The following is a 13,760-nucleotide window of genomic DNA, read 5'->3' as shown; positions in this document are numbered from 1 at the left end:
TAATTAAATTTGACGATAACCAAATTAGATTATCCAAGATCCAAGATAATCTAATTTGAGGATTTAATGCCACCTGATTCAATACTCGTGCACCATTAAAGCCATGGCTTTAATGGCTTTTTTTTTTTCTTTTTTTTTTTTAATTTAATTTTTTAAATTAAATTAATAAAAAATTAATATTTTAATCGGGTAAAACAGTGCGTTTTGAGTTACCCTAACGTCTGTTAAAAAAATTTAATTGCAGAGATTTTATTGTCATTTCAATTGACTCAAAGACTAAATTTTCGAAGAAAAAAAAAACTTAACAAGATTTAAATTTTAAAGGATTGACTCAGAGATTTATTATATATTTTTCCTAAAAAAATATACCAAAAGACATCATGGGAAAACTAAAAGACTTTTTTTTTTTATTAAATTATATTACGTAGTACATTAAATAGGAGATTTAAATTGTATATTAAGCCAAAAATGATTGTTATTTTAGCTATTCAAAATATACATTTATTTATTTATTTTAGATTTATAGCATCTTCAGCAATGGTAATCATTTTAGCTACTCAAAATAAAACTTTAATTTTTACAAAAAAATAAAAAATAAAAAATAAAATAAAACTTTAATATTTTAGCTACTAATATTTTATACACAATCTTCAACATACATATTTATTCAACTTTCTATTTAAATTGTAAAAAAAAAAAATATTGTTTTTATTATTTTTGATCTTTACTTTGAGGGGGAGAGAGAGAAATGAGAGAAAAAAAAAATTAAAAAAAAAAAACTTGAAGTGTGCTAAAGTGAACTTTCAAATATAAAAATTCATTATATCAAATTTTAATAAAACTTTTTATTTTAGTGGCTTGACAGTAGTGGTAATCTAGAGAGAGATGGCCTCTCTCTAGAATTCGTTTCTCTTTCCTCCTAGGCAACACTAAGAACAATTTAAAAAAGAAAAAATATCTAGATCTAGATCTCCCTCCTCCCTTTTCACGGTAGCAGTGCTCGGTGTCTTCTATATAGACTCCTCCAATTTCTGTTTCTGACAGGTTACTTTAAATCTAGTTTGTAGATCTAGATCTTGATCCAGATCTAGTCTCTTCAACCTTAAATCTGATCACCTTCTTCGGCCAAAGCGTGTCTTCCAAAGGGGTATCTACAATGTCGTGCTCCTCGGCCAAGGTATATATGTATATAAATCCAAGATCCAAGAATTTTTTTTAGCTACCTTCATAATAACATGCCACATTTTTAATAGGTGGCGTTTTCAAAGCGTGTTAATACTTAAAAAGGGTCTAAATTATGTAATTTGAAAATCTAGTTTCTTTAAAATAAATGCAAAGAATCATAATCCCCAAAACTTGAGGGGAGACTTAGAAGTCAACTTGGCTCAGTCCAATTAGAATGGTCCTTCTTTTCACTAAATGCTGGGAACATACTATTGATGAGCTTGTGGAAAAATTAGAACAGTCATTTCTTTTCAATAATTGCTGGGGACAAACTATTGATGAGTTTGTGGAAAAATTGAATGAAATGTTGGAATATCGTGATGTTCGTAACATACTAACGTGTAAATGCGTGATTTTTTTTCTTTTGGAAAAAATATGCTTTACTCTTTCAAAGTATACAACATTTTCTGTTGTGACGTCTAATGTTCAAAAAGTAATGATTAACCTTATCAAAGTATCTAACTACATATGGCAAAAAGATTATCAGTCAACTTTTTCTGCCTCTTTAGACGGAAACCCAGCACATGTGTCGCACGTGACTTTTGTTTTGTTTTATTTTTTTGTTTATTGTTTATTTTTTTAATTTATTTTTATTTTCTATTTAACCTTTTTTAAGAATTTTTTTTTTTTTTTTTACATTACCCTAAGGGTATTTTTGACTGAAAAAATCACATGTTTTGCATGTGATTGGGTTTCCGTCCGTCCAAAGAGTCAGAAAAAGTTGGCATGGTCTTTTTTGTAACAATTAGATGCTTTGGAGGAGGTTGGCGAGAAATGATAAAATTTTTATATTTTAAACCATTTTTATAGTGAATGGATAAATCAACTATTAAATTTGTGTAAAGTCTACGTACATGAGTCTACAAATTTAATGGTAGACATATTGAATTTGTATGATGAAATAGAGAAAATATGAAAAAATATTGAGGTGAATCATTTCTCCTCAAACATAGTACTATAGTATTTAAAATTTAAAATAATTAAGAGAATTATAGATGTATCCACTTATGCTAAGAATATGAACTCTATAAAGTTCTATAAAGACCTGAGTCAAGGTATATAAATCCTAGTAAGTATCAACTCAAACTCAAACTCGATATATTTATTTAATTTCCTAAATATTTCTTCAAATTACTCAATTGTTTTTGTCTATTTACGTAAAAGCCTTCATTAGTTAACTTAGAATTAATCTAGCAGATACTATAGAGTAATGTTATAAGTTCTCCTGTAGTTATCCTAGAGTTCACTCAAATGTAATGTAACTTTTAAAATTATCGTTAAATTTGAGATGTGATTTCTTGAACTTTGATCTATTGGTTATTTTAAAAGTTATATCACACTTAAGATGACTCTAAAAAGATTTTAAAAAAATTTATAACATTACTCGATACTATAATATCGGTATGTTTAAGGTGAGAAAAGGAGAGACCTTATGGTTTCTGACCTTATAGAATTAATCTAGCGGATACTACTCAATTGCCATTCACAATGTGAAGTTGAATTGTGAAGAAAGTAGGGTGAACAGTGAGGATCACTGCAGGGAGGTCAGATGGAGTTTGAAAGTGGAAAAATTATTGTGGCTGGTGGACCCAGAACGTCTTCGTAGGGTAAAATCTTTATTGATTAGATTCCCATGTCAGTCATCCATGGAAAGCGCCCACCTCCATCTGGGTGGCCTCGCGCCACCCCCAATGGGCGGCGGTGGCGGCTCTCCCCCTGGTGGCTTCCTCTCAAAATAATAATAATAATAATAATAATAATAATTTGATATGTAGTTGAGTGTGGTTGTGTTTATTTTAGGATTTTGATATTGAGATATTGTGGACCCTTAGATTAATCTAAGGGCCAGGATTAAGAATATGACACTCTCATATTTCCCAATGGACGGGATCCAAATCCGAATTCAATAGAAGATCCCCCAGCTGACAGCACTCACTTTATTTGACATACTTACTAACTCAGGACAGACAGGCCTTATGCTTGATGGGAAGTGCAGTGGTAGTTCGTGACCAGTTGGGGAGGCTGGTGGTGGCCAAATGCTCTATCCAAAAAGGAAATCCCACTCCTTTGGTGGCGGAAGCGTTGGCTGCATTGTTGGCGATTCGGTTGTGCAAGGAGATGGGATTTGATCAAGTCCATTTCGAAGGAGATGCAAAAGGTGTAGTCGATGAGGTAAATCGTGAAGAGGTCAATCGGAGCAGCCTGGGGATCGTACTGGAGGACCTGAAGATTGAGCTGTGCACTGGGTTGCAATGGAACAGTGGCGGATCCAGACAATTCATATTGGGGGTGCCGCTAAAATTTTTTTGGCGTCTTAAAAATTTTTTCCACCCTAAAAATTTTGTAATTTACACAATATATGTATCACAAAAAAAATATATACATAAAAATTCATAAATATGTGCTCAAATTGATATATTAGAAATGTAACATGTCGGCACTATATCAAAAAGACAGAAATACAAAAAAAAAAAAAAAAAGTGTCTAGAATTGCACTTTACGTTCTCTTAAAAGTACAAAATCATCAAGTATCGAATTTAAATCAAAGCTCTCAGCAATTTCCCTTTCAATATAGAGAAATGAACTATTTGCAAGAAAATCATCCTCAATTTTGTTGCAAAGTCAAAGTCGTGTTTTAACAATTTTTATTGCTGAAAATGCTAGTTCGGTAATTACTAAGATATATTCTTCTCTTAATTTGATCAAAGCCTAAAGAGGCTAAACAATATCATAACACAAATATAACACTTCCAGAATAAAAAAAGTAAGCAGATTCTTACACCCTAAAACACAAAAATCTATACTTTGCAGTTCATGACCACCCACGAAATGATAAAAAAAAATGCAAAACTCTACTTCTCTCCCAGTTGTGTTCACCATCAGTCTCCTAGCAGCAACTTGTATTCATATATATATATGAAGGTTTTATTATTGAGTTCTTCTTCTACTAACTATTTCTTCTTATTTTCTTGGTGTGTATATAAGATCAGAGCGCCAACTTGCAAGTGGCCACAGAGCAGGGAAAAGGAAAATTTTTTTAAAAAAAAATCGTTGGGGGTGCCACGGCACCCCCAACCACCAACGTGGCTCCGCCACTGCAATGGAAGATGACTTATGTTAGGAGAGAAGATAATAATATAGCCCATGTACTGGCCAAGTATGCCACTAAGACTGAGGTGGAACAAATGTGGGTGACCCCACCAGAATGTATCAGAGACTTACTGCACCTGGAGCATTTTGCTCTAGCTGCTTGATTTATTATGAAATTTGGCATTATCAAAAAAAAAAAAAAAAAAAAAGGACAGACAGGCCTTACAAAAGGTGAGGAAAGCAAACAAATCAGGCACTTCTTTTTCTAATCAAACTCTTTCATTATTACTTTACCCATACTGAAATTCTTCCCATTTTACTTCACATATTCTCTATTAACTTAAACATCCGAGGTAGTTTCGCCGCCACTACCCGCGTGCCACTCTGACATTTGACTCTCTTATAGGTCTCCAGCATCAAGGGCTCTGCGTGCGTGGTATTAACAGATCCCATCCTAAGGACATGATGTCCTCACCTATGGTTAAATACATTTTGTAGTCTTTCCAAACAGACCAAAACGTTAAAAGCACCATAATCGTGCTTAAGCCTAGATAGAGAAGCCTTCTGCATATTCTCCTTATTCCCTACGGTATTTCACACCATCATTAGAACAGAGTAGTGAACACTACATCGAACACCTACAGCAAATCCATACCAAACACTTATAACTTTTCTCGACATAATCTTCAGAAATTTCAACTCAATCACTAAGCTCCACAAAGAAAATCCATAACCAAGCCTACCAATTCGAGCAGCAATCACTAAAATTCAACCATGACCACTAACACCTAAATTGAATTGCCAAAAACATAGAAGACGACACAAATGTTTATTATTATTATTATTATTATTGGTAAGAAACACAAGCACCCGAACCCACGACCTCACCCTCCACCTTGCTACAAAGGTAAGAAGTAGCATTTGAGTAAAGAGATAATTATCTTGAGAAACATTATCAAATGTGGATATCCATGTGCATTTTATAATGTGACAGATATCTGAGACAGTTCCCACACCGATTAGATGCTTAGAGACAGCTGGTGTGATTAAGTTGATAATTAAACATCCACCGATGCCAGGGCCAAAACCAATGCTGACATTATTTCCAAGCAAAATAGAGGATTGATAAACGTAAAAATAAAAACTAATTCATATTCGTAATCCCTCACTCAACTAAGCCAAAAATACAACCATCTATCCTTAAGACTTCCCTTAATTTGCTCGATCTATTCGAAATCATTAGGCATATCCATAAACAATATAAAAGGAAAATAGTACCGATTCCGGAGTGAATTTTCTTTTCCTTTTCCCAGCAACCAAACGGAGTACAACCCTCTTTACAGAAACCCAATAAACACCAAAGTGCGACTAAAAGAAGGTGCCGATCGATCAGCCACATACATATATATATATTAATTTCCCAGTTCTTTTTTATCAACAAGCAAAATAAAATAAATCTTTTCATATCCTACTTTTTTATCTCTGGTATGTCACTTGTCTTATTGTATATTTTTTTTGAATTAATATTATTTTGTTTTAACAAGAATTTGTGTACCATCCTAAATTATTTTCACTGAAACAAAAAACTTTTGTCAAATGAAATAGTCTTTTTCCTCTGGCTAGGATGTTTGCGAAGGCGTACGTGGAGATGGACGTTTTCGTCGCTAGAAGTCAATGCAATGACTTTTTGCGATATCCTTCAGGAGGACGGAATCACCCGTGTCTTGATATAATTCAATCTTGATCATCAAACTATTTACCACGTAATATGAAATAGATAGTTATTCTAAAAAATGCACACTCCAATCAAAGTGGAAAACACGGAAAGTTCGCAGAGGACAAGCCAGAAGTAAGTAAGCGTGCGTATCCGGATATATATATGGTGCCTTCTAATTGGTAGTTTACCAATTGGTAGTTTACCGCTACGCGTCCAAAAGGTCACAATTGTGGACCATCCATGTGGGATCATTTTCCTAGTAATTTCGTAAGAGTTCAATCATGGCTGCTAGCTGGATTTTCTTCTCTTATGCAATTCAGGCTAGTCCTGACAACGACAACTTGGTCTTCTTGGCAGCTTCCATAGAAGAACTTTTCAATTCATTATAGAAAGCGGGGGCTTGGGCTTATTATATATAGCTGCTTCACAATCCCGTCATCATCATAGAAAAAGAGAGCAAGAGAGAGATGGGGATGCAAATGGTAGTTCTATTTCAGATCCTTTTGCTATTGTGTTCAATTGATGCAATTACTAGTACTACTTCATGTGAAGAACGCTGTGGGAATGTTAGCATTCCATACCCTTTTGGAATAGGAGCAGCTGGTTGCTACGTTGATGACTGGTATGAAGTAATTTGCAATTACTCCTCGGGCTCTCCCAAGCCTTTCTTGAGGAGGCTCAACCTGGAGGTTCTCTACATTTCATTCGGAAGCACTTTATCACGAAGACGAAACACAGTTGGTGTCAATTATCCGACACTTTCTGCTTGTGGTAATCTTTCAAGGGGCATAGAAAATGTGGAGCTATCAAAAAGCCCTTTCATCTTCTCCCAGTCCGAAAACATATTCGTGGCCATCGGCTGCAACAATTTTGCATCAATAACTTCCTTAGATGGTTCAGTTTTTGGGTGCAGGACATGCCCTTTCAACTGTAAAGTTTGTGAAGTGATCATAAATGATACTACTACTCGTTTATGCCAAACCACAATTGCTTCAGACCTCGTTGCCTTCAATACAAATACAGAACCAATAATCGTTCCAAACCAGCCTACAATCGGTTGCAGGTCTGCATTCTTGGTAGAAGAAAAGTGGTTCAAGGCCGCCTACAACGTTCGATTGTTCTCAAATATGTCTTCCGTTGTGTCGTACCACGTTCCTGTGGTGTTGGAATGGGGGGTTCTTGATACATCATTCTACTCAGTACTCAATAATCTCGCTACATATAATAGTTCTTCAAACTACACATGTATTCGAATGAGTAACCGGAACTCAACTTTTTCATGTTCTTGCGATGGAGGCTATGAAGGGAATCCCTATATTCTTGGAGGATGTCAAGGTAAAGTTTTGGTACAAGTCTATTTATCTCTTTAATTATTCTTTTCTTTTTCGTTTATGTGCTAATTATATAGTACTTCTATGAATTAAATTCGCAACACTTGTATGAATGTATTATAGGCTAGATTCACACCTTGGTCAAAATAACACTTGTAGAACACCTGCGTCACAACAACGTCACCACTTACACGTACGCCTTATGCAGACCACACGTATAAATGTGTGTAGTGTTGAATTACAGTACTATGGCCGCATTGAGCCTGGGAAAAAAACATAATTTTAATAAATTTGATGATATATATAATAAAATTAAATTTCATTTTGATAGTTTATTTTGAAATTTCGTTGGTCAAAGGCAAGTTTTAATTGTATACTTAATTTTTATATTTGATTTGATTTCATATTTTATGTTTTATCAATTAAGTATCTTACAAGTTTTTTTCCAGATAAGTACAAAATTTATTGAAAAAAAAGTAGATAAAATAAGTGTAAATGATTAATCTATTACCCTCGCGCCGCGGATGGTCTAGACACTGTTCATCACAATTTCCAAAAAAATTAACATCAAAACATTTTCACATTTTCACTTTTTATATCACATTATTCACTTTTTATTATTATTCAAATAAAAAAATCACTACAAAACAAAACTTTTTCACTTTTCCATACCATTTTTTTACTTTTTTTATACAAAACATTCTTACTTTTTTTTTACATCAATATACATCAACTACAGTGTCTAGGCCAACCTATTTACCAAACACCACCTTAAAGACAAGACCTTTCTTTTTCCAATTAATACTTTATTTTCAATCAAAACCTCCATTTAATACTTTTAAAATAGTTTAATTATTATTATTCAAATAGTCCATTTTCTATTCAAACTTCCATCGAAGACTTTTCAAAAGTCGGCAATATAAAATATTACATATAAAATTACATACATTCTATTTAGTTACCCTCCTCTCAATTGTTTTTTTTTTTTTTTTTTTGTGAGTTCAATTGTTATTTCTTAAAAGTTAAGTGAAGGGAATCACATGCATGCATGATCAGCCTCACAATAGAACTCACGTGATCAGAGATTTCACTATATATATACATATAAAATTAAATTCTAAAGTATTTTTATCAATTCAATATAAAAGTTGGCGATTTTATTACAGATACTTGACCAGGTTGCAAAGGTTAGAATTAGAAATAACAAGAATTCTTATTTGTGAAACCCCAAATCAGGCAAATCTCATACTATAATTAATAAAGTTCATAGCATAGAAACTCTCGTTTTGTGTTAAAAGTCATTTCTTGATAAATATAGAGAAAAATGAAGTTATAAAAGAATCAAGTGATCTAACAAAAGAAAGCAATATCAATGGATTTCATTTGAAAATATTACCATTGTTAATTGTTATTATTATCATCATCACAATGGAGTGGCAAGTAGAGAGATTAGAAGCTTCAAAACTAACGGTGTTTGTCTCGTTACATGTCAGATATTAACGAATGCGAGCGATCAAACCCTTGTTCCCGTTACAATAGCTCATACTTCAATGTAAAATGTGAAAATGGTATTGGGTATTACTCTTGTATACCTGTTTACCCCCCGAAGCCTCCGGTTAGAGCGGCCACGATAGGTACGTATAATGCATATTGTGAACCACCGAAACAAGAAATCTCAATATTTTTTCCGACATTATTTTGATTGATTTTCTTTCACCTTCTTTCTTTCAATTGGTTCCACTTGCTTTGGATATACATTCTTTTAGGGGAATTAATATTATGTTTTTAGAGAAAACAAAAATTTAAAACACATATTTTGAGGAGAATTGAAACACATCTTTTGAAAAAAAAATTAAAAGCATCAAAATGGGCTTGCCATGATTAGATTTCTAAAACGTATGGCACTCTGTTATACTCCTTGTAAAGTGCTCATATCCCAATTTTTGAAGTATTTCCAAGCGTGTGTAGTGGCAATTTTTTTCTTTTTCTTTTTAATATTTTCCCGTACACTTTCTATGCAATCAATTTTCAATAAATATCTCCCTAAAATTCACTTACTACTATATAGAGGTATGCTTCAAGTATATATATATATATATATATATATAGGAACCTTTAGGATCATAATTTTTTGAAATTCTTAAAATTGCAACAACATGCAATTCTTAAAATGGTTTAATTAAAAAAAAAAATCTTCCTTTATCTACTTAAAGAGGATGGTCCACCACCCTCAAATACTTTAGGAAATGGTTAGATCACCTTCAAAACTCTTGAGGAGTGACCAACCACCCCCATAAGCCTTTATTTATTTATTTTTAAAGATCCCCCATAAGCCAAAGGGTTTTGAGGTTGGCCATACCCCCCCTCCCAAGCCCCTCAAATCTTGCGGGGGTCGTTGAGTCACCTTTCAAGGCTTATAGGAGTGGCCGAACACCTCCTTGAAATAGCCAACCACCTTAAAATCTTAATAGGTGGTTGACTAAAACTCTTTAGGTGTTGGCTAAAGAAATCATTTCCTCTTAAGAGTTTTTTTTTTTTGTTTTTTTTGAAAACTTTACTCAACCCTCCATCCTAAACCTCTATTACCTTTTGCAATTATATCCCCCCCCCCCCCCCCCTCCCACCCTCCCACAAAGTTCAAAAACTTTCAATTTAATGTATCAAACTTATAATTTTTTGCAATATCACTCATTCGTTAAGTTTTTCCGTTAAATCTAGTCAAAATTTCTAAAATTGCAAGGATTTAGGTGTGGGTATTTTTGCAAAATTTCGTTAAATCATGACCAAAGCTTAAATCTTTTCAAATTTTTTTTTTCAAAAAACAAAATGGGGTATTTTGGTAATTTTGACACCTTCGTAAGGATTTAACAAAAAAATCTAACGGAAGGGTGACATTGCAAAAAATTTGAAGTTTGATACACTAAATAGAGAGTTTTTGAACTTTAAAGAGTAATTGCAAAAGTGATGGAAGTTCAAGAAGGTTAAGTGAGGTTTTCCTCTTCTTCTTCTTCTCTTTTTTTTTTTCTTAAGTCAAAATAGATGACTTGACAAAATCGTGACTGTTCATTTAAAATAATGGTTACAATTTTAAAAATTGTAGGTATGGGATTCTAATGAAAACCTTTAAACCTTCCTTTTGTTTTTTTTTTTTTTTTTGGTTTAATCATTTTCCTCCCTTAATAGCCCACTTTTACCATCCTGTTCGAACACTTTAATGGTCATAATATATTAGCATACTTTTTGTCACATGATTGTTTGTTATACTAATTTTTAGCATTCGAGAAGATGTCTCTCTATCTTAAGTCAACATTCTCAATCAAAACTATTGCTATAACATTTTATTGTAATGAATAATATCTTCCTATTACATTGCATTAAGCAGGTGTTAGTAGTAGCCTTGGGCTATTGGTTCTACTTGTTGGTGGGTGGTGGTCATACAAAGTAATAAAGAAAAGGAGGAGGATTAAACAGAAGAACAAGTTTTTCAAAAGAAATGGTGGTTTATTATTACAACAACAATTATCTTCAAATGAAGCCAATGTTGATACCACCAAATTGTTTAATTCAAAAGATTTGGAGAAGGCCACTGATCGTTTTAATGTAAATAGAATACTTGGTCAAGGAGGACAAGGCACTGTTTACAAAGGCATGTTGGCAGATGGTAGAATCGTTGCTGTGAAAAAGTCCAGGGTAATTGATGAAGCAAAACTTGAAGAATTTATTAATGAAGTTGTCATTCTTTCACAAATTAACCACAGGAATGTTGTTAAGCTAATTGGTTGTTGTTTGGAGACGGAAGTTCCTTTGCTAGTTTATGAATACATTCCCAATGGAACTCTCTTCCAATATGTCAATGGCCAAACTGAAGAGTTTCCATTGACATGGGATATGCGCTTACGAATTGCAACTGAAGTAGCAGGAGCTCTTTTCTACTTACACTCAGCAGCTTCCTCGCCCATTTATCATCGAGACATTAAGTCTACAAACATACTCTTAGATGATAAGTACAGAGCTAAAGTAGCCGACTTTGGGACATCAAGATCCATCACTGTTGATCAAACTCACTTAACCACACTAGTGCATGGCACTTTTGGATATTTGGACCCTGAGTATTTCCAATCAAGTCAGTTTACAGAAAAGAGTGATGTTTATAGTTTTGGTGTTGTCCTTGCTGAGCTGTTAACTGGAGAAAAAGCAATCTCTTCCACAATGACACAAGAATCCAGAAGTTTAGCAACAAATTTCATTCAATCGATAGAGGAGAACAATTTGTTTGGTATTATTGATAGTCGAGTTTTGAAGGAAGGTAAGAAAGAAGATATCATTGTGGTCGCGAACCTTGCGAAAAGGTGCTTAGACTTAAACGGAAAGAAACGGCCTACAATGAAAGAAGTCGCAATGGAGTTGGAGATAGTACAAATGCCACAAAAAACTCCTAACCTTCAACAAAACTATGAAGAGCTTGAATATGATCGAGCAGAAATGTACGAGCCATGGGATGCTGAACCCAAATCAACAATGTCAACCTCATCTGTAGACGCCCAACCATTATTATCTTCTCAATCTGCATGAATCAGTATTTGTTTGATGCAATTTTATAGGCTAAATAATTTTCTGTTTACGTTGTAATTTCAAAAATCATCTGAGAACATGGATTAACCATATCCAATTCTATTGATAGTATAAGATAGCAGAAAGCTCCATGTTCAAGGATCTATTTTTGTTGTTGTTGATACATTGAATAGTCACCCTAGCAATGGACTCGCATACACAACCGCATTTATAAGATAAGCAAATCAATGATATTTTTCATGTGGAAACTATAAACTCTTATGGTCATTAATGTGACACCTTATTGGAATCCATGCTACCATTTTGGGCCAGGAGCCTCCCCCATTAAAAGGGGCACACATGTAACGCTCCCAAAATGAATTAGCTATGGTAATTAATTGGAGGTAATTTGAAGTGCTACTTGTAGTGTTTCCAAATTAATTAACTTGATGTATTACCTATACACACATATATACAAGTAAAAAAACATAAAAGTTTGTTGAGCTGTTAATTGGCGAAAAAGTGATCTCATCAACAAAGACACAAGAAGTCAAAAGTCTAGCAACATATTTCATTCAATCATCGGAAGAGAACAATTTGTTTGAAATTCTTAGTAGCCAATTTTTAAAAGAAGGCAAGAAAGAAGATGTCATTGAAGTCACGCACCTTGCGAAAAGGTGCTAACTTAAATGGGAAGAAATGGCCTACAGTGAAACAAGTTGCAATAGAGTTGAAGGCAGTTTAAATGCTGCAAAAAGCTTCTAACCTTCGGCCAAACTATGAATAGATTGAATATTGTAAGTTCTTGTTGGCTTAATTCAGTAAGCAAAATGGTGACCAAAAGTGCCAAGATTCATCATCCATTCAATTACTGTTCGGACGAGAAGAAGTGCCGTTCGGACACTCGAAGAATTCTATTTTCCCCGAGAGCCTCATCTGCAATCTCGTTTGAAATCCCGTCCGGACGAGCTCGATAAATAGGAATTCCTGAGAGCCTCGTCTGAACCCCGTCCGGACGAACTCGATAAACAAGAATTCCCGAGAGCCTCGTCTGCAGTCTCGTCTGAATCCTGTCCGGACGACTTTTACTAAAAAGGTCATATCTTGAGTTTCAAGCCTCTGATTGGATCAATCTTTGCGGCGTTGGAAAGATAACTCAATGATCTACAAAGTCATGTTTCACGAGGTTTAGCTAATTCTAATGTTTACTAGGTCAAAATGGGCCATAAAAAAGAATACTACGAAGCTAGGCGGAATGGCTCGTCTGCAATCTCGTCCGGACGAGATTGCAGACGGCCATGTGTTAAAAACACTTTCTGGCTGTGTTTTGTTGTCCCGTCCGGATGGCACATGTTCCCGTCCGAACGCCGCGTACCTGTAACAGTTTTAAATGAATATAAACTCTTTCCTAGGTCTAGGGATGATGGGGCTATTATAAATACACCTCTATAGGAAGAGAGAGGGACGAATTTCCGCATCTAGAATTCGCTTTTGTGTGCTAAAAGGGTAGAGTTTGTTCTCTCTCTTAGAGTGATCGTTTGTGTTTACTTGTTGATTGTTGATGCGAAGTCAACCGGAGTTCCAATGAAGGGAGATCACGTAAAAGGATTGTACCAGCTGTATCTGGAAAGGGCTACTGCGGTAGAAGGCAAGTGGGTCGCTTGTCTTATACAAGATCATGTCAATTGCAAAGGTTTTGTAAGTGTGAACGTCTTGTAATCCTTTATTCTTTTACTGAGTTAGTTGATTTCCTGGGTTTTGCTGCCCTGGAGAGGTTTTACAATTAGAGAGTTATCTAATTGGTTTCCTCTTCGTAACCAAAATATCTGTGTTGTTTATTGTTTATT

At 34.3% G+C, this 13,760-nt stretch overlaps 2 protein-coding genes across 2 annotated transcripts in view; both read left to right on the top strand.

Annotated features, from left to right (window-relative positions):
* Positions 1 to 6,058, top strand: part of LOC132178328 (wall-associated receptor kinase-like 6) — a 10,205-nt gene extending 4,147 nt beyond the window's left edge. Inside the window, exons 4-5 of the mRNA XM_059590776.1 lie at positions 3,187 to 3,461; positions 5,938 to 6,058. Of these exons, the coding sequence (XP_059446759.1) occupies positions 3,187 to 3,461; positions 5,938 to 6,058 (396 nt within the window). The remainder of the gene's footprint in view (positions 1 to 3,186; positions 3,462 to 5,937) is intronic.
* A 452-nt stretch (positions 6,059 to 6,510) lies between these two features.
* Positions 6,511 to 12,057, top strand: LOC132178327 (wall-associated receptor kinase-like 10). The gene is made up of 3 exons (XM_059590775.1): positions 6,511 to 7,366; positions 8,856 to 8,996; positions 10,745 to 12,057. The coding sequence occupies exons 1-3, from the start codon at positions 6,511 to 6,513 to the stop codon at positions 11,932 to 11,934; spliced, it is 2,187 nt and encodes a 728-aa protein (XP_059446758.1). The 3' UTR covers positions 11,935 to 12,057.
* Positions 12,058 to 13,760: the final 1,703 nt, after the last annotated feature.

Source organism: Corylus avellana, chromosome ca4 (genome assembly GCF_901000735.1).
Source record: "Corylus avellana chromosome ca4, CavTom2PMs-1.0".
Lineage (NCBI taxonomy): Eukaryota > Viridiplantae > Streptophyta > Magnoliopsida > Fagales > Betulaceae > Corylus > Corylus avellana.
Note: the sequence above shows the minus strand (reverse complement) of the source record. Positions and strands in the feature narration are given on the sequence as shown.

Excerpts from the sequence above, each read along its gene's own strand:
- LOC132178327 (XM_059590775.1), top strand. The coding sequence starts at position 6,511 with ATGGTAGTTCTATTTCAGATCCTTTTGCTATTGTGTTCAATTGATGCA. Across the intron at positions 7,367-8,855 it reads TATTCTTGGAGGATGTCAAG|ATATTAACGAATGCGAGCGA; the intron begins GTAAAGTTTTGG and ends GTTACATGTCAG. Across the intron at positions 8,997-10,744 it reads GGTTAGAGCGGCCACGATAG|GTGTTAGTAGTAGCCTTGGG; the intron begins GTACGTATAATG and ends TGCATTAAGCAG.